Source organism: Melopsittacus undulatus, chromosome 7, assembly GCF_012275295.1.
Source record: "Melopsittacus undulatus isolate bMelUnd1 chromosome 7, bMelUnd1.mat.Z, whole genome shotgun sequence".
Lineage (NCBI taxonomy): Eukaryota > Metazoa > Chordata > Aves > Psittaciformes > Psittaculidae > Melopsittacus > Melopsittacus undulatus.
This window is the reverse complement of record NC_047533.1, coordinates 9,866,801-9,888,591: the sequence shown is the minus strand read 5'-3', so window position 1 is coordinate 9,888,591 and position 21,791 is coordinate 9,866,801. Positions and strand designations below refer to the sequence as shown.

The window sequence follows — 21,791 nt, the reverse complement described above, 5'->3', positions numbered from 1 at the left end:
CCAGACACAGAGACCACATAATTTGAAACTTCTGCGGCTATTCAAAACATGCCAAATTTACTCTCGGATGATAAACAGCAGAAGGGTCAGTCTGGAGCAGCAGTTCATCTTTACCAAAAAATGTAGGTTTAGGACTTCAGAAAGAAAAGTTCCTAACTTAGACCCTTCTGAAAAGCGATGGGGAACAGAGATGCCACAGTAATACCAATATAGTCAGAGCCCAAGATCTAAAAGAATACTGAAAGTCTTGGAGCAAAGTGGTTGATACAAACATTATTCTGTCATCAATATTGGTCCCAAATCCTGCTCTGGAACATCTGGCTTTGTCTTCCTCTGCTGTTCACTACCATCCGTAAGTGCCCGTTCTTCCAGCTACCAGCCCAGTCAGCTGACTGCCCCACTATAGTAGGGAGAGCAGGCAAGTCTGCAGGCCAGACCTCCCTCATCCCATCAGCCAGCATCACATGCTCCTCCACCCAAGAACTGACAGTGCTGACTTGCAGGACTTGTAAAGTGAGGGTCTAAGGGCCTGGGAATGGGACAGATTGAAATGCAGGACATTCTGGGTTAGGGCCTCTCATACTCTGAAAGTGATAAAAAAATACGTGAGGGAAATAGGAAAAGAGCTTGCTGTGGTTGTCCCCTGGACCACAACAGGAACAGAAGCACTAAGTCCTGGGTACAGGTAGGCATGCTGCTAAGCAGAACTCCATATGCTATGGATCAAAAAAGGAATGAAGTAACACTCTCCAGGCTGTCGTGCACTGCTGCCATCACCTTGGATCGGCATTGCCTCACAAAACTGGATTACATGGATGAGGGTTAATTCAAAAAGCTCTAACATCATGCAAATTTTACTGACAGCTTTTCCACAGGCTTTAATTACACTACAATTCCTAAAATCAGAGAATGGTTTGGGTTGAAAGGGACCTTAAAGCTCATCCACTTCCAACCGCCTGCCATGGGCAAGGATACCTTTCCCCAGACCAGGTTGCTCCAAGCCTCTGTGTCCAACCTGGCCTTGAGCACGGCCAGGGATGGAGCAGCCACAACCAGCACCTCAGCACCCTCACAGGGAAGAAACTTTTCCTAAAATCTAATCTAAATCTCCCCTTTTTCAGGCCTTTCCCCTTTAAGGTCATCCCCCCTTGTTCTGTGGCTTCATGCCCTTGTAAAAGTCCCTGTCCAGATTTCTTGTAGGCCCCTTTAGGTACTGGGAGGCTGCTTTAATGTCTCGCTGTAGCCTTCTCTTCTCCAGATTGAACAACTTAATGATTGTTTGATCATTATATATATATATTTATAAATAGTTTCGGTTGGATTGGGGTTTGGGGTTTTTTTGGCACCATTATGACAAGTGATTTAAATAGTATTCTCTATTACTGGTCAATAGATTTGATCACTTTTAAGAATACCTCTTTATTAATCAGACGATAATGACACATTTCACTGTGTTATGACTATTACAGAGGAATCTGTGGCCATAATATCATCAAGAATGGCATACAGTGTAAGATCTTTATATACTCCAGGAAGACATAGAAAAGAGGCTGTCCTGCCAAGTATGCAAGTAAATTAAATTTCTTGCTTTTCTCATGTAGTAAGGATAGCAGGCACAAAACACTGACCACCTACATTTCAGTACTATCCTAATCCCTTTTCAAACAAGAAAACACAAGTTAATGGTATTAATGCAGATGGAATAGTAAGATCATTTTCTCAGTATAACTAGATAACAGTATCTTTTATAAGCTGGAAGCCTGTTAATTGGAAATTGCAGAGGAACAGAAAGACCTGAGTACACTAGGGAAAAACGTGAAGAAAATAACAAGTACAAGCATTACAATTGGTTCTAAATCATCCTGAACATTAGGCTGGCATTAGCTGGGAACATTAAGTCAGTATAGGCTAGTAATCAATAACAAAGAAAAAAGCAAATGAATAATCAACATAAAAGCAAGAGTAATCAAGAAATAAGCTTTAGGAATACATTGCCTGCTTACACATTTTAAAAACTGCTTATAGTTCTGGTTAAACCTCCTCAAAAGTAATATAGTACAACTGATGAACATTACAGTCATGAAAAAGCTTTTGTACAGCAGGAGACTAAATTGACTTCTGCTTGGAAAGTAAGTGATTGGTGGTGAGATTTAAAACAAAACAAAATGAGAAAATAAAGTGAGATTGTTTGGTATTTCTCATAACAAACATTAGCAAGTATGAAATTAAACTATTATACAAATTAAAATTATGCACCATTTTCTCTCCATAATATTAAACTGCAAAATATATAATTCAAGTGATACCAAGAATGCCAAAAGTACAACTGAGTTTAAGAAAAAACAAATTCAAGGACAAAGGTTCACAAAGGTTATTATGCACAATGATGTGAAAGTCTCTTAATCACATGCTGCTGAAAATTAGAATATATTTTTCACTCCTTTTCTGTGGTTTTTCTAAGCAGCTGTTCCTGGACAATGTCTAAACCAGGATATTGACCTCAATACTGGATATCTCATCTGATATATGTGGAGGTTTTCACTGACTAATTATAAAATAAGTATAAACCACCAGTGGTATTTGCTATGAAAAAGCATAAGGAGAGGCAGGCTGCAAACACACTGGTTTTTTGAAGGTACAGCTTCTAGGTGTGTGGAAAGTATAACACTACAAGTTTGCCAAAAAGAGATGAAATTTGGTTTGCTGATGCAGAATATCCTTCTGTGGTACCATCATGGCAGACTTAATGATGTCTTAATGGACATCTTTTAGTGGGAATAATTTTCAAGTCTTTGTCTCAAGGTTTCATTTTTTCATGTTTCTGTTTAGACACTTTAGGTAAGCTTTAGCAATTCCATATTTATTTTTGTTAATTAAGGACCTTTATTCCATATTGATCTATTTCTTCTCTAGTGAAGAGCTGGTATTTTGCAGCTCCTTTTCTTCCCTAAATCTCCACAGCTGCAAGGAACTGAGGTCTATCTATATACAACTGAACACTCAGACAATAATTTTATAATTTCTTATCTCAAAGCTTCTACATTCAAAACTTAAAGCCATTTTTCATTATTTCAACTCATTCTGTGCTAATTATGTTTCTCCACACTGTTTTCTTCATTGATTCTCTTTGTTTTTCAAGATGATACCTTCTCCTGTGACTCTGCAACTCAAAACTAGCTCAGAAATACTTGCCTTCATCTCCCCTTAATTGTCATGATGTTAATTGGAGTCCAAGCCTATGCTTGATTTAGAAAACATTTAAAGTCAGGTGTGATGAAAAAATCTAGCTCTCTAGGACATAAATTTGAATTGAGAAAGTTCCACAAAATCAGTACTGCTCTACAGACATTTACTGTCCAGATGTTATCCAACTTCTTTTTCAGAGAAAAGTACCCAGCATTATTTTGGTTTTTTTTTTTCAGATATAATTAAAAATCCTAGAACTGATGATTTGTTTTAAATCATTGTTTTAGAAGATTACAATACATATGAAAAGGCTGTATGAAATTACTAAACATTTAACTGCTTTTCATTTTCTTCCAGCAAAATCTATCAGAGCACCTATTTCATATAAATGCCTCTTTGCATATTAATTCACATTAGCACATTCTCAGATCTAGCTTGGTGTTCGGGATTTCACTTCAGTTCCCTTTAAGGTATATATGTACATCTCAAATCAGACCAAAGCCTATAATTCCAAAGGTTAGCATTAAATTGTACTGTGTGAGAATAGCAATCCAGCTGCCATTAATTCTGCTTTATAAACAGCTGGGGTGGAACAATTTAAGCTAGTGAGCAAACAGAATTGTAGAGGAAAGGGAAAAAAACATGTAATTATACAACAAAAAACAAATATGGGAACGACACAGCTTTGCCAACATTGTCTTTGCATCTAAAATATCTGCCTTCAGTTGGTTCACCATCCAGTTACCAACATTAAAAACTGCAACTCTTGGATTTGAAGCAAATTACAAATTTTCACCAAAAAAAATCTGTTCCATTTTTAACTTGAACAGTGTATCTTTTTCAGTAATACTTGCTTTGGAAACAAAGACAACTCTGAAGTAGTTACAGTTAAACTAATCAAAACAGACTAATACTCATAGTAACCCAGAAAACATAATAGCAATGAGAGATGCAGTACTGAACCCCATAATATTGCTTACCTGGCTCCTCTCTTCCACAATTTTTACAATACTTAAGTCATGAAGATTACAAAGCTTTTGGTTTAAAAAAAAACAAGCACACAAAAAAGTATTTACAATACCATTTCCCAGTGAATCTCAGACAATAAGATTATCTAGTTTTTTATTCCTCTAAGGTCTGCAAATAGATCTACAAATCCATAGTCTTTAAGACCACAAACAATAAAGTCATCAAGACAGAGGTCCTACAACAAATATGAAGCAGAAAAGAGTTTCTAAAAAAGAATCAATACCTAAAATTTTAAACAGCTTTTTAATTACTTTCTAATGGATTTATTATTTTGGAATAAACCTAGTACCCAAATACTGTGTATTAAGATCAGGTTGTAAAACCTCCTGTGATCTTAAATGCTACACTTACCTCCACAATAATAAAAGCAGACTTTGAAAAAGAATGGTCAGAGGTCAATGCCTACAATTCTGTCCTCATGAAGAGAAAACTCAAAGACTAAACTGCCTGTTACAAAGCTTTTTAGTGGAAAAAGGAGTATTTTCACAGTAAAACTTAATTTAAAACAGTAATGGGTAGACACATTTTTGGCCAGGCACTAGCCCAAAAAAAGAGAGTGAGGGCTGAACAAAATCAAATGTATTATACTAATTTAGTCTAGAGGGAAAGGAATGCTTCCCTGTTCAGCAATTTCTCAAGTCCCTTGCCAATCCTAACATCCCCTGATGTTTTCATATTGCTTATGGTGTTTTTCTTTTGCGTAACCCAAAATCATGCAAAAGGGTGAGTAGGTAAGTGTCTGGGACTTAGTGAAATGCTGAAAAGGTGGAAGTAACAGTGCAACAGCAAAGTTAATACAGTACAAAAGGAATAACAAACAAAAAAGCAGGAATTATTCCATTCCCACCGAAACCATAACCAGACTCTTCATCTGCTAGTCTCCCAGACCGTATGAGACCACACACCCCTCCCTACCCGGTATCAATCTTAAAGCAATTCACCTTCCTGAGTCATTCTGAGACTAGAAGCCACCTTACCTCCCACTACTTGTTTTAGTCTAAGGACTACAGAAGTCAAGGAGATCCCCCAGACAGTCTCATAAGATGCTTCAGTGGAAAACTGTTCACATGAAGCTTTTAAGAAATACAGGAATTGTGAAGCTCAGCACAGCAAATCATTTTAGAGGTGCATAGGGCCAGAGATACCTCCCAGTGAATCTGTCAGAAGAGAGGTAATAGAACAAAAATTTCCCTGATATAGTTCTCCTCTTCCCAAATTCATCAACAGTGTTAAAAGAAAAGATTAAATAAATAACACACAGCAATTGTGAAAGTATGAGCTCAGTAATTTAGGGATAAATTTCTTACATTTTAAAGTAAAACAAAAATCCTCCTGCCATCCAGTAACATTTAATCAAATTAAGTGTTTTTAATTTTTTTCAGCTATTCACACACTGAAGTTTAAAATGTAGCAGTGTCAAGAAGATTAATATTTGTAAATGTTTTTGCTAATCATTACAAAATTAACCACAATTTTAATTTGTGAGATGAACAAATCATCATTAAAGAAACTCCAACACTAAAGGGGAAACAAAGCTTGGTAAACATGTTTAGTTCCTTGTAACCCAAAGTCTGGAACACCATATCTATTCCTACCCACAAGAAACACTTCCAAAGTCCAGTTCTGAAAGTGCCATTTTAAATACCTATATTCACTCCTGCTTTCTCACATCTGTTCTTGGCATTGTGTACAATTCACAAATGTTTTATCAGTGCAGCTATAAAATCAGGAGTTTATGTCCCTCTTACTCCCCACTAGCACTGTACAGTACAGCATATTTTCCTGAATTACATGCTGTGATCATCACTGTTTAGCTGCACAGCAGTTCTGCTACATCAGAGCTGCATCCAGGAACTCATGCTCTTTCCCCAGGGTGTAATGAAAGCTCCAAGGAAGACAATATGCAATATGGATGTGCAGAGTCCATGACAAAAAAAAACCCTGTAGCTTTGGTAACCTTTCCTCCCTCTAGTGGCTTCTCCGCATTCCCACTTGTAGGATATATTACCCTTCAGTATTAATGTAAAAGACAAAAAAAAACCCACACCTTAATTAAAAACCAATTTGAGGACTGCCCTGCCAAACGAAGCATTAGACTCAGCCACTACATTATAAAAATAAGAATGTGATCCCATGTGACCACTTTAGATACTTTATTCCATAACTGGAATGTGTCTGAGTGTGCTGTGTAAAATCAGTCCTTACCACTTAAAAAGGTCACAGGACGCTGAGGTCGTATAGTTTTATAGAAGGCAGCATCTAATCGATCTGAATAATGCCTTGCAATAGACAATCTTACCTCTTCTCTTCATGCAAAGCAGAAAGAGAGTCTGGATTTCTGAATATCATTCCCTAACAGAAGCAAATTAGTGCTCTAATATGGGAAAGTATAGATTTCCCCTATTTCTGCAGTACCTAAAGTACAGAGGTACGATCATCAATAATGACATCCCCTGACTATTTTCATTAAAGATTTAAGATGAGAACATAGCACTGCTTCATCTGTGTGAATTATTCTGAATAATGCTAAGTGCTTGCAACTCATGCTTGCAAATTGTTTTAAGACTTTCATGAGCTTTTCTTATCAGTTTCAACAGCCTTCAATAATACTGAAAAACAAAGTTAAAATGTAAAAGAGGTTCTGAAACCTTAATGAGGAGACGAAATGCTAAAGCCATGCAGGAAAGTTTTAAATGTGTCTTGCAATCAAATTTGTTATTAATCAAAGGACATAATGCCTATCTTATTAGTAAATAGAGTTAAAAGGGAAGATTAACGGAGATGTTAATTTAGCGTTGGAACATATATTCTGGCATAGACTGATCTGAGTGATACAGTAGGTAAAATGTTATTACTGTTTACCCAGATATAGGAAATCTTTATGTGTAAAATTATCTATGAGATTTTCATTAGTATATTCCTGATTTCCATGAAATAAAGGTCTCAAACATTTCAGAATCTGTTTTTGTAATTTTAAATCTCAGGGGGAAAAAGAAAACAATCTATATTACTATAATGGACAATACTGCAGACACAAACTTGTTGCAGACCCTGAAGGAATTTCAACAGCATTCCTTGCAGCTGGTCTGGTTCCCAAAGAGGACCTGGGACCAACACCCATCTGCACCAGGTGGCCTTTTCCTTGGTCCATAAGCAAAGAGATCATGAAGCATGTAGTTGTCAGGGTAGCAGACAGAATTGGTTGTTAGGTGTTTTGCATGGGCAATACTTACAGATCTAGAGTTTCTGCTTGGATAACTTCTATTTGTTTTTTGAAAAGTGTTAATCAACTTGTATTTAAGACCACTTGAAATATAATACATTACTGTGGGTCTGGGAAGCATTGCTGCCTGTAGCAGTCACTTCATCTTAAAATACACCAGTGTATTTCAGCACAAAAAACATACAGAAGAATGTATGTGAGAACTGTTGGCTTCACAGTGCAAGAAAAGCAATAAAAAAATAATTTCTCCTTCCACAGAAAAAACAAATGTTCTAAAGTTCTGCAATTTAATACCCAAAAAAGTCAATGCCTGAGTGTTATGCCAATGCAAAGTTTTCATTAAAGTATGAAACAACTAATGAATCTCCACTGTCATCCACCTGAGCAGTAGCTGGATATTTTAATCAGGTGAAAAAACATTTCAAAGCCAGATTTGTATAGCATGATGGACACTTAAATCAACCATATAACCAATACTTCTGCATGGAAGGACAACACTTCTTGAAGGCTAAGGTGGAATATAAGGTTCTGTCTCTCCCTGTAGTCAACAAGTTTCAGATACAACACTGTTACTATCTCTTTTAGTATAAGACCAATGACTTCCACTTCACTAGAATCCCAGTTATCAACAGCAGACTCCCGTGAGATTAGTTCCCTCAGCAGCAACACATGTATGTGACAAAGGGAACAGTATGTCATTATCTTGGATGCTCCTCCCATACTTTCTTTTTCACATATCTTTTCTATTTGGAAGCCTAATAGTAGACAAAACAATTAGATGAAACAGTAACTTGGAATAAAATTTTAATTATATCTTATTGGCAGAGTGTTAGATTTGCAACCTTATACTGGACATTATAATCACCATGAACAACTATCCTTTTAAACAGATAGTAGTGTTAAATAGAGTTTTAACACTACTTGTATTGAGAAATTTGCTGGAGTGAATTTTTACTATAAAATTGTCTTATTTGGTTAAAGTTAAATGTGTATAACACAGGGTTTTGACTGATTATTAGAGTATGTCTCTATAAAAATAGGTATCACTAAAACAATAACATTTGCAAGCCAGCCTTCCATAAAAAAGGAATCAGGCTGAAGATCCACACTGTTCCCATTCTTTTGCTGCTGGAGGTCAGAAGGAGCTGAAGTTACTAGAATGTCATGTCTCCTTTTGTTGCAATGCCATTGCAACATTTGGAAACAATGAAAAGACAAGAAGAAATGTGAGAAAGCTCTAACAGACAACACTTCCAGGAGAAGTACAATTCCAGAGCTGCACTCAATTAAACAGGAATATACAAAGCCTCTGCAAAGGAGAGAGAACCATATTACTTTCTTAATCTGAAACTTTGTAAGTGACACAATACATGTTTTAATTTTAGTATGCAAGTATCATGGTGTAAAAATATCACAGGCTGATGGGTTTGGAGTTTTTATGGTTTTCAGAACCAGTATCAAACATATTCTTCTTACCTTTTTATCTTCTTTAGACTTCCGAATACTGTGCGGAGGGCCAAATTTGTTCTGTATGCAAAACATCTTCTTAGACCATTCATTTTTATGCGATTTTAACTGTGGCTGACCAAAGTTGCCATCAACTCTGTATCTGTCAGCTGGAATCTTACTCATTGGCGGGGGAAGAGTTCCACAGTTAACACTCGACCAGCCATCCGTAGAATCAGTGTACGACTCCTGGTCACTTGCGTTCCCATGCTGCCATTCCTGTAAAACATGCACAGGCAACCACCTTTGATTGCCCATGCCAGCGGTGTTTTTCTTTGATGGGGGTACTGAATTCCGGGAGGAAACCAGCGGAACTTCAATACGAGCAGAAGGACTTAAGTGTTTGCTTACATTTGGGGGCTTATCATTCTGAATTACTTCTAAAGGAATGTTTCCTTCTTGTTCATGACAGAAGCCATTCCAGTGGGAAGCAGGCTGATTTGGTCCCCTTCCCACTGGATTTTCCCATATGCTGTTAGGAATGTGCTTACTGGGATTGCTTCCTAAATCAACCACCAGAACTCTGTTATTCTTCTCCTCTTGGTTAAAATTTCCAATTCCACTATCACTGTTGCTGCTTGTGCTATTGTTCTGGTGAGCATCTTGATCACCATCAAGAAAAGCCCTTGCACGCATTCCCTCAATCAATTCTCCCATATCCCTGTACAGGACAGAAATAAACTGAAGAACAGGTAGAGATGATGTTGGAAACTCCAGACATCCATTTGTGTCTGGATCTGCTGTACATTCTAGTCCAAAGCGTCTTGCTATGCCCTGGTGAATTTTATGATGAAATAATTCAGGATCCACCATAAACACATGACAAGAAGTCCTCAGAACCCCTTCATCCTCCTGAGCCAAGCTTGCGTCATCATTTGTCTGCATCGTAACTAGTCCAAAGAACCTTCTATCATCTGGGCAAACAGCACTGAATGCCAGTTTTTCTGCAGGGTATTCTGCCAGTATACCTGATTTGTCACTGCAGAGCTGAATACAGTCATGCATTATCTTCATCATCACCAGTGAATGGATTTTTTGTTCTGCCCGCAGACGTCTCATGCATCCACGAATAGCCTGCAAACTCTCATTTTCCAAATTCAAGGTTGTTGAAGGAAGCTCAATTGAGCCCAGGTAACCTACAATCATGGCAACATTTAAAATGCTTGCATCTAATCCAAATTCTTCTGCACTCTCCAGTCCAATTCTAAAAACTGAATCATCATTCAGGGGTTTGGATATTTCTTCCTTTGACAGTAGGTTTGGATTGCTTGCACTTTCATTGCCAGTATCAAATTTGATAGCAGCAGAAGCCGAAAATGATCTTTGTTTTGGTCCAGAATTATCTGAGTTACCAGCACAAAGAGTAGGATTCTCAAAGATCATGTTGAAAATGCCACCAGACTGCATTTCTTCAACAACTTTCTCTGCTCTGTTTATACCCAGAGCTTTAGAGTCAGGTTTGGGTTTCAGCCACCCCTTCCCATCATAAAAACCAACTTCTTCATCACTTGAACATGAATCTATGTGACTAATCCCTTCAGCAATAACCATGTGTAGGACTCCAGAGCATTTTCCTATAAGTTTCACTACATCTTCATGAGAGGCTTTTTTCACATTGATTTCATTAACTGCAAATATCTGATCTCCTGCTTTAAGTCCAACATAATCTGCAGGGCTTCCTTTCATAACACAACTAAGAACACAAGGAGCTTGTCCAGAAAGGGTAAACCCATAACCTGCTCTTCCTCTAGCAACTTCCACACTTCTTATCCGAGGAGGAGCATGCATATTGAGTCGACGTTTGACTGTTTCCCCTGGTCTAAACATTTTGGTTGGTTTTCCAAACAAAGGAAAACTCTTAATTAGTCCATTTTTTGGTCATGTTGCAAGAGTATCGCTCCTTCATCTGATGAAGCCCTAAAGAAAGAAATTAAAAAAGAAAAAGAAAAAAAACATTTTAATTCTCAGTCATATTTCAGGGGTTTTAGTATCCAGTTACCCCTTACTGTTCAGAAATATTGCTAGTCAACTATATCAAAAACTATTGCTAGAGAATTAACACAATACTCAAAGCAATTTGAAAAGAACAAGTATAGCAGTCTTAAATTTACTGATCAGAAAGCAATAGCAAATGCAAATAAAGTGTCTGTCCAAAATGACAAAGTGAATGGAAAAGCATCAAAACCAGAATCGAAGTCTTCTGATGGACAGCCAGTGTTTTTATACTACAGCATGTTTCACCTTACCCAACTCCATCACATTACCTTCTATTCATTTAACTTCTGGCTTACAGCACCACTGAAATACCATGACATTTTACAGCACAGCTCATCTATCCTTTCCCAGCAACATAAAAATTAGAGCTCAAATGTACCTACTCAGCTGTAGCCTACCCCCTTTTATACTCAATATACAGAAACAGGTACCAAATGTAAACATGTAAAACAGGATAGAGAAATTACCCCTAGTTGCCTGCATTTCTCCATTGACCAACTACAAAAGCAACTTAAAACAAGTATCTCAAACTTCAACTTTGGCACGTATGTTTCAGTTACATATGCAACAACAAATGGGCATTCAGTCGTGCATTTGACCAAAGGGGTCCAAAATCATATTTACTCTTAAACCAAGCAATTAACCTGCTCAAAAATAATTTGTCAGAAGGCAAACACTATTTGAAATACATTTCAGTCATTCCAGCATCCATGTGTTTTAGTTTAGCCTAAAATTTAAAAAAGAGGAAAAAAGGGGGAGCCCCACATGCTGCAAGTATTAATGTAGCAATGAATTTACAATTAGGATGAAGCAGCTTTATATGAACAAATATATGAAGAAAAAGTAGATTTCATTACATTTTGGTGTTGATTCTGAATCTGGATATCTTGTTCTAATTATACTCAGGTAAATTCCATTGTTTTAGAGAGGTTTCCTCCACTAAGCAAGTTAAAATGTGCAAAAAAGCTTCAACACAAAGAAGAGAAATGATAACTTGTTCAACTTTTGAAACTATTCCCTTGTGGCATGATAGGATCCCTTCCACAGGTCTGAAGGAAGACTGACTAAACAACCCCAGGACTACAGCTACATAAAACCGCAATAAACACAGCCTGAGCAAGTGAGAACTAATCTGAAAGTAATTACTGCTTTGAGCTGGTCCCCTGGCTTACTTGTAACTCTGCCACATTGTAACATATTTAAAGTGTACAAGGTACTTGAAAGCAAGTATCTAGTGTATGTGGGCAAAGAACCCGCAATATTTTAGATAGATACACATAAAATATACACACACAAGGAGATGCACATTGTTATATTAGTAGAGCCCAACCCAGTACTTGCATGAAAGAAAAATGACCAAGAAATCTTTCTGACATTGGTCTCAGCTACAGAAATAACAAAATACCCAACACTCAAAATATGCTGCAATTCACAGCACTCTACTTTCACAGTATTTCTGCCTGGAATAACGAACCGAAGTTCCACACTACAGAAAACACCTAAAATACAATTTAAGATTGTCTTGACTACATTACTACATATGAGCTGATTACCAGATATCTTGGATACTCTAATATCTTGAGTATTCTGTTAAATACTCAACTACAGGATGCGATTCCCTTAGGATCCTTCCAAATCCTAAACAGGACAGTCTTCAACATACTGGAAGACATTCACTTGGCTTTACTTTTGGGTTTTAATTTATATTTTTTATGAACAAAGCAACATCAGGTTTTTATATCTCCATGGTGCAGCTGTGACTGTTCAGTGCAGTATGGTTTTTGCAAATTGTTTTAATATAGCAATTATCTAGCTTAAATAACAACAGTTCCCCTATAATTTGAGGAAGAAAATCTCTTAGTTTTAAGAAGTAATGAAACTTCACACTTAACCTTTGAATGGAAATCATAACATAAGAATGCTTTGCAAATGTTTAACCAAACTCACATGTCGCCGTATAAGACCCCTGCAAACTCGCATCCAATCTCATGCCTTAAACATAGATTGACCTTTTCCTGACAAGGCTAAACTTGTGAACCAAGAGATCACTGTGCATTCAGCTATCTCAAATTAGGTCTGGTACTTTCTGAGAACCATCATTTCAAACATTTCAAGATACAGTTCTCTAGCAAAAAAAAAAAAAAAAAGAAAAAGACACAAAAATGCCCAACAATAAATAAAAGTCTATGAGCTTGAATATATACATGGTTTAGTTTGCTTCACAGTGAATATTTCTATTCTTGATTGTCTGGAGAATAGCCCAATGTGTCCCACAGGTATCCTCCAAAACTGTGCTGCTAACCTGGTCAACATAAAGCACTGCAGTATGTGGCACCAGAAAGTGTGGTCCTAGCTTACAAAAGGAAAACAAACAATTAGGAATATTAATATATAAATAATTTGATTTTAAAAAATATAATAAAAAGCAGTCATTAAAAAAAAACATTAAATACTCTAATTTTGAAGTAGCTCATAAGAACAGATTTTTTTTCAGCTACATTTCTAATCTATAACAAAAATACCCTAAATGTAACTATAAAAAAACAACAATGAAAGTGTAGTTAGACTGCTCTAGAGAAGAAGCAAAACCCAGAGCTGTCTTAACTCATGATTCCACACTTGCTACTTTAACTCTATTCGTGAGTCAATTTATCTATTTGCTTTCCTAACCGACACCCCTTACACATAAAGCATTATTCCACACGATAACCACTGATAAGGGAACTTCATATCAAAACCTGACCATTATGAAACCAAACCAGCAGCTGCTAATACATTACTTTTCTCAAAAGTGAGTTCCAGAAATGTGAAAACTTCTAGTCATATCAATGTATTTGCATAATTCTGTGAGTGCTAACTTAGGAAGTAATTCAACATTAAAAGTTTCTTTGCTATTAAAGTGTATTTACACTAAAAATAAAGGAAGAAAAATTTGTGGTTTATCCCTGGAAAAGTGATTTCCTCCCTGCCTCACTGAATATTCTTGTGCAATTTTTGTGCCAAGTACATTCATGACAAATAACAGCTCACTGAAATTATCTAGGAAACTTTAAGACACAGGACAAATGCAGCTCCTCTGCAAGAACCCTCAGCATTTAAATGCACTTTACTCAACAGCAGTATGCCAGGCAAATGGAAAAGTCATGAAAATAACATTTCTCATAATTAGAGAGGTTCCAACAGAGATTAGTTGAGTGACAAACTGTTAAAAAACATCATATTGTCTAACTGCCTAAGTTTTCATTGCTTTGCAGATCTGAAACCTGGAGCTAAAGAGATATGGCACAAAAACGGCACAAACCTCCAGTTTCAAAGTAACACACAATTGAATACCCTTTTCCTGCAATAAATTACAGAATGTGTAGTGCATCCAGTGAAACAACGGCATCATTTAGTCGCACTGTTGCAGGTGTCTGCATGTTTACTAATCCATGGAATTGTTAGAGAACTATATAACCTGCAGTAACTGTCACAAGTAACCAAAGACAAAATTGAGCTGTTTTCAGTTCAAAATACTGACTCTTACTGAGCCTACCAATAATACACTATTGTAATTATCCTAATAATTATAGCACTGAATTTTATTAATTTGATAGCATAACTACATTTGGTTACATACAGTAGGTCAGAGGAAAGGTTACACCACAATACTACATATGGCAAAGCTTACTTTGACTTTCTGCTATCGCCAAGTATGATAAAGTAAGTCTTAAAGCCTGTACAATACCAGAACATGATAGTGAATATAAGTCAGGAGGATATGTGCATTTAAAAGGAGAAAACAGTCCTGTAAAGGTAGAACAATTTGTAACCAATAATAACTAAACCTTAAACAAATAACACAGTTTTGTGACATTTCAATATATTTATTACACATACTAAAAATACGGAAATCCTACTACCATTTGAAGCACCCTGCAAATATAAAATACTATGATTTCAGAAAGTTCATCAAAATTTGAATCAACCCAGCTTAGTAATACAACACAGAATACTGTTTAATACTTCAAAATATTTCATATGGTATTTCAGACAGAAGCACTAACATCTACAAATTAAGAGTCATTCAATATGTGAAATAATGTAATTTACCCCTATACATCAGCTTTGTCACAGAACTGCGAAAAAAAAGAAAGACTCCACTTTCCTGCCAGCATTCATTCTAGTCTAACGTTTCAATCAATTGTTTTGTATAAAACACAAAAAAAAATACTGGTTATATTTAAACTGCACTTTATCCCACAAACACTGCATTTCTTTATGTAGTGTTTTTACATATCCACCCTAGCTTTCCATGTCACTTTCAAACCCTATACTCCCTAGAAAATAATACTTATTTGCTTACTTTCAAGAGAGAGAGGTGGTTTGTTTCCTGCTTCTGCTCTTACTAACTCATAGCAACAAAACTAACAGACACAGGAGGAGGCATTCTCCTGTGTTAGACTCTAACCTTAACAGTTACAGAGGGCAGTGAGGGAGCATGCGGAAGTTAAAGAGCGTGTTAGTGACCACCAGTTCATTTTGTGGCAATGAGCTGATACTCAGCACTACAGGATCCGTATTAATGTGCTTCACTTCGGTTTTCAATAGTGAGACTGTAAGAGGATAAAGCATGTAAAGTGAAAGCACACAGAGGAGACTGTTCCCTCACCCCTCACTTGCGTCTTAAAGTATTGCAGAAGACTCTTCAGCATAGGTGCCACCCATTAAGGACTGACTTTTGCAAATGATGCCACTACAAAGCTCAAATGAAGCTATAAAATTTGAATTCCACTCACTATTCAAATGTGGTACACGTTTACAGACAAGTTACACGAGAAATGTAACAGCACAACCCATTGAAGACAGCTACCAGTTGTTTGAGAACTTGGGCGGGACAGTATTTTACTAAAAAACCTTATCAGCATTTCCCAATTGGCAAAACATACCATTAAGCTTCCTGTATAAGCAGCAACTGCTCTGGCAGAAAACAATTAGGTGCACCTACTGCAATCATTCAAAAGCTACTGACTTCAATTAGTAACAGCAGGCTAAAACGACTCTTCTCACACCGAAGCACTTGTACAAAGTGTAAAGAACACTAACAGGACATTGGCTGTTTTGTCTGACTAGACTAAGCATCTGAAGACAAAATTTTCTGAAGCTGTCGTATGAAGTCGTGTGTTTACAATTCAGATTAAACTTTTTGGGTGTATTTAAAGTGGTGAAGAGGTTTTGGGTAGTTTGGCGTGTTCTTCCCCTTCTCTTGCAAACACGTTCCACAACGGCGAGAAGGGGCAGCGTTTGAGGCTGAAGCAGAGACACGCGAGGTCTGCTCGGGGATAAAAGCGCTCGGGAACAGGCTCGGGATGGTCCGCGCTCCACGGCGCTTCCAGGAGAGCGGGGCGCCAGGAGAGGGGCACCCGGAGCAGCCGCTCTGCGAGTTCCGCTGCGGGCTCCGGCAGCACCGGCGTAGCCGCGTCCCTGGGAGGGCTCGCACCTGGCGGCGGTGGAAGCGGCAGGCCGCGGAGGGGGGCGAGGGGAGCGGGGTCAGAGCCATCCTGAGCAACGGTCCGCAGGGTTACACATTAACAGCCGCTTCCCGGGAGGGTGGAGCCGCGGGGAGGGGACAGGCGGCACCTGAGCCCGCAGGGACGGTTTGAAAACTCAAGCGGTAACAGGATGGGTGCGAGGAGTGCCCGAGACCCCCCCTCCGCTCCCCGCCCCGGTGGTGCCCGCCGGGGGTCGCGGGCAGCACCGCAGCCGAGGGGCGCGCAGAGGGGGCGGCGCGGCCGCTGCCCTCCCCCGGCTCCGTCCGCGGCGCTCCCCTCCCCCCGGATCCCCTCAGGCCGCCCATCGGCTGCCCCCCTCCTCCCGCCACACCCCGAGCGGGGTCCCAGGCCGGGCGCTCGGCGGCGAGGAGCCAGGGAGAGCCGGGCGGGAGCTCCCCGCCCCGGACCCACTCACCTCCGTGTCCCGGGACTCCGGCCACTCCAGTGAGGCACCAGCTCCCCTGGTCACCGAGGAGACGGGTGCCGGGCTGCGCCGCAGAGCGCCCCGGCCACTGGCTGCACGGAGCTGTCAGTCACCGCGCTCGCACGGCAGGGGTGGCGGTCGGGTTCCCGGACAGAGAAAGGGGAGAGACAATACCCAGCGCTAAAGAACTACAACTCCCGGCGTGCTCTGCGAGGGCGGCTCTCGGTGTGGCCGCAGTGAAGGTGCCTCATGGGCATGCCGGGACTCGTAGTTCCTCCGTTTACCCCAAGCCTCCTCGCCGGGGCGCGGTGGGCAGCGGGCGCTCCGCCTTCTCGCTTCGCGCCGGGGGGGGCAGTGCGCAGGCGCGTGTTGCCGGCAGCCTTTCGAACGAGGCTGTGGGGATGTGAGGAGCGGCCGAAACCGGGGTGAAGGGAGGGATTAAATGGTCAATATCATTCATCAGCGACAGCTTGCTCGGTTTTGTTGGAGCCGGGAGAACAAAGTGGAGCCAGTATTCACTTAAACAGCGTTGTGACGTTAGGTCTTAGGGGAAAGACCGGTTACAATAACCAGCAGTTCTGTGGCGGCACTGAGGAGAAGTGCCAGGTTGGTCAGGGAGGATGGGCTGGGAAGCTTTCAGAGGTGCACCAAACAGGTATGCCGTGCCTTTGAAGGCCGGGAAGAAAGTGAGACAGCTTACAAGGCAAGGGTAGAAGTGGGAGGGAGCAGGGTGGCACCAGGTTCAACAATCCCATGAGGGTGAGGGGGTAGGTGAGGCGTTTCATAGTAATTGAGTGTCCAAAGGGCAAGAGTATGTGTAAAGGGGAAGTTTTACCGCCTGTATAGAGCAGAGCACAAGCAACAAGTTCTCAAAATACACTGGGAACAGCTCTTTTTCTAAAGGGAAATACTAGAAAACCTTATTTTAAATAGGAGAAATAGAAAGAAGGGAAGATAGTACACATAAAGTGAACATCAGTTAAGAGACTTGTGAGGAAACTGGTGTCCAGAAAAAGGGAACAATTACCCAAACCTCTTTGGCTTTCCTACAGAACCTGGAAAAAAAATTGTTATATTTGCTGAAAATTGCAATCTTCAGTTGTTAGCAAGGACTTGTAGAAATCCTTTATAAGTGGGGGTTTTCTTCATGTAAGTGTCTCTCTGTGTACTGGAAATCTGAAACAGAAGTGAGCATACCAGTCACTATCTGAAGGAATATCCACTTCCCTTTTCTGTCTGATTTGGCTTTGGGTTTGGTTTGGGTGTTTGGGTTTGGGTTTTTTTTTAGTCTCCAGAGTAAGATATTTATCCTACAACTCACTGTTGCTGTTATACCTGTAAGGTAACTTTTAAACTGCAAAACTGTGGCTTGATGGTTTGAGTTCAGTAAGTTGTTTGATTTTTATCCAATCAAGGCAATTGTTTCTTAGTATCTCCTCCCCCTTTCTGAAACACAGTATACTGGAGTCTTCAGGCAAAACAAAAACACAGGCCAAGAGAAAAAGCTCTTTGGAGAAATAGAGGATCCTGCTCTTTTACTCTAGCCTCCACCTTCTTATTCTGCTATTTTTGTCAGTCTGTCCTAAGGAGGTTTCTACCAACATGGAACACTCCAGATCATTTTAGGTCCCAGTTTTGTTATCTCTCTCACTAGGTTTTATAGGAAAAGCTTCTGAAGGGGAAAATAACCAAATAAAAAAAGCACTATCTCTTTTCTTCATCCTCACAGAAAACATCTTGGCAGATGAATGTAAAATTGCAAGGTCGTAGACCTCCTATCTTATGCAGACACACTGGGCTCTATAAAAGTAGGTGCTGATCCTTTAGAGAGGCTAAAATTCAAAACGAATAAAGAAGAAAATTGACTGTTTGATTTTAAGCCTCACATGTTTGTTTCTTCTGGGTGTGGTGCTGTTATTTAAACAAATACTGTAGAGATCTGGATTTGCCCAAAGAAGCAACACTTCTTTGTCCCTTTGACTTGGAGGAAGTTGCAGGGACAAGAATTGTATTCCACAAACAAAAGATGGTGTTTTGGGTTGTCATCACTTAACAGTCTAATTATTTCTGCATGAGGCTGTTAAGGCTGTATGTCTTTTGCAACTGTTTCTGTTGCCTGTGTTACCCCACCAGATCTAGCACTGGCTTGCACTACCTCCATGACTACAAGGAGATAAGATTGGTCAATCTGGTATTTCTAACATCCTTGCCCTGTATATAACTGCAACAGAAGAAAATCTCTTTCAAAGTGAGAAGTAAAGTGAGATTATAACTATTCCACAGTGGTATTTGCAGGTCTTTATGGAGTTAACAGAAATTATGCCTTATTTTGTTTTCATGCTAAGAAGTGGCATCAGCATCTCCTAACTATAAAATAATTACTCCATGGCAGTGTCAGATTACCTCTTTCACAGATACTGAAGCTATTCTATTTGTGATAGCCAACAGAGTTCATTGAACTTTTGTAATAGCACAGGAGTATGTAATTTGTCCTTGCAGGCAACTTTCTGTAGTAGAGCAGAATTTCCTACATGAGTATTGCTCAGCAAGGAAGAAGTGAACACCGAAGGCTGACGTGGAAAGAGGTGTGCTCACACAGCCCACTTTCAGTCAGAAATACCCATCTCTTCACTACTTAATTTAGTCCTTAAGTGTTTTTGGAAATGGTGATTAAGTCTTTATGTTGCACTCTTGATCAAGGTGGTTAATGATCCTTCAAAAATCCACACAAAGTCTCAGCTGTAACTTTTCTTACTGTTTTCATCTCTGTTGGAGACAAAGGAAGAAAGAGTGTGAAACAAAGTGATAAGGATTTATGGCTTTTAGGCTGTAACAGCTTTGGTTTATAAGCCTAAGGAGCTTAACACTGGGTGTACAGACATCTCAATCACACCAAGGGTGGCTGTCACAAAACAGCTTGTCAGATTTGATCTGGAGGGGTTTACAGTGCATCCTGTAATGAAGTGTGATTACTGCAGTCACAAACCCTAGATGAGAAGTCAGAAAATAAACTTGGTCCAAGTATTTGTTGTATACAAAAATTGGAAATACTTGTATACAGTGGAGCTCCTTGAGCTCCATTTTTCTTCCCTTACTTGTGATTACATATGGTTAAAGTTGATGTCATCTTAAACCTCCAGTGCTGATGAGCAGCCCTAACGTATGTAACCAAAACATGTACTTCATGATGCAAAGTCCATTATTTTAATCACCACTGTTAAATTACCTTGGTTAAAAGAATGAAAGTGCTGGTTGCTCCTAAAAGGTTTATTTTAGACAAAAATATTCTCATGTAAATGTCAATTTTCTTATTTAATGTTATCAACTTACTTCTTAAATTCCAAAACCTTATCCTCCTTCAGTTAACTGTCAGAATCCAATCCAAGGGATCAGTGAGGATCATGTTTTCCGCACTGAGGACTGCATATGAGCAGCTAGACATCAATATCTAGCTTGGGTTACTAGTTAATCTGATCTTTAGAAAAATCTTTTCCTTTATTTTAACCATGGTCTTCTCCCTAGTAGGAGACACTTGTGGCAGTGGGAAAAGGAAGAATAAATGTATTTTGGTTTGGAGGATGGTGTCTGCCACCCTAGCATATGGTTGTAAAAAAAACTTTACAAGGAACTGTGAAGTAGTAGAACAAGGATACTGATCTTGTTAAACCTGGACAGACCAATAGAGAATATATCCTCTTAAATCCTGCTTAGACTTAGAAGGATCTATCTATATACCTTGTGCATCTACTTGGCTTTGTAATTGTGTCCTTACCTACTATGTTATTTAATTAAAATATGATTAAATGGGGGGGGGTTGTGTTGACAGATTCTTATGTGTACTTACTCTTAAATATACTCTTTTGTGAACAGTACCATCTGCAAAAGTGAAGGTTTACAAGGTAAACAGCCTGGAACATCTTTCTCAGTGTGAAAGCAGGCACAGCTAAGCCATGGTCCTGACTGCACCTTTGCATAACACTGCAATATGAATAAATTATTTCATATCTTCAGAAAACTTATCTCCCTGCAATACAGTATGCTGTATTTATTTTCCCAAATTCAGTAACATAAATCAAATTAAGCGTTTTGGTTTATACAAAACCTGGAAATACTATTGCTCTTTGACCTCCATTTTATTTCCCTTACCTATGATTACATATGGTTAAAGGTGGTGTCATGTTAAACCTCCAATGCTGATGAGCATGGTATATATATGTGTGTATATATACAATGTATATAACCAAAGCTTCTACTCCAAGTGCTCGAGTGTACATAATTACTGCTGCCAAGAACTGGAGACCCAAGAATTAGGTTTGGCCCTAGGGGTGTCAGTGGAAGCACAGAAACCTCTACTGCCCCTTTCTTGTGGGCAAATAGCATATGTCCTAAATTCCTCATTTTCTGAAGAATACCTCACTGAGCCAGAATGATGTTAAACTTTCAATTTCATATTGTGTCACAGACACCTAGTATTGTTAAAACACATACACTAGACTTTTTTATTTCTGGGGTTGTTTTTTCTTGTTTTACTCTGAAGGAATATCTGAGACATTACTGAAGCATTTGTTGGTTTTGTGATTTGGTTTTCTTTTTCTTTAAGCCTTGGAGCTTTAACCTTATAGTTAACATTGCCTAATTAACCTGTCATGGCCTTGCTGCTCCATTTAAGCTTTGTCTTCTGTTGCATTGGACTGATTTAAGCAGAGTGTCTTCAGTCCCACTGGGCTTAAAAATGTGTGTTATTTAGCAGCTACATGTACTAAAGAAGCAATGTGTATTTTTGGTGCTGTAAGGAAAAGGGTTATCTCAGGCAGGTGTTCCTTGTGGCTCTAAGGAAATGCCAAAAAAGTCATTGTCATCATATTCAGCAATAGCTCCTCACAGGGCAAGCAAGCTT

At 39.0% G+C, this 21,791-nt stretch overlaps 1 protein-coding gene across 3 annotated transcripts in view; it reads right to left on the bottom strand.

Moving 5' to 3' along the window:
* RGS12 (regulator of G protein signaling 12) overlaps positions 1–16,946 on the bottom strand; it is an 89,262-nt gene extending 72,316 nt beyond the window's left edge. For all 3 annotated transcript variants that reach the window (XM_005148514.4, XM_031048369.2, XM_031048370.2), the window contains exons 1-2: positions 16,886–16,946; positions 8,915–10,861 (exon numbers count right to left, since the gene is read on the bottom strand). In XM_005148514.4, coding sequence (XP_005148571.1) covers positions 8,915–10,771 — 1,857 coding nt within the window. In that variant the 5' untranslated portion in view covers positions 10,772–10,861; positions 16,886–16,946. The remainder of the gene's footprint in view (positions 1–8,914; positions 10,862–16,885) is intronic.
* Positions 16,947–21,791: the final 4,845 nt, after the last annotated feature.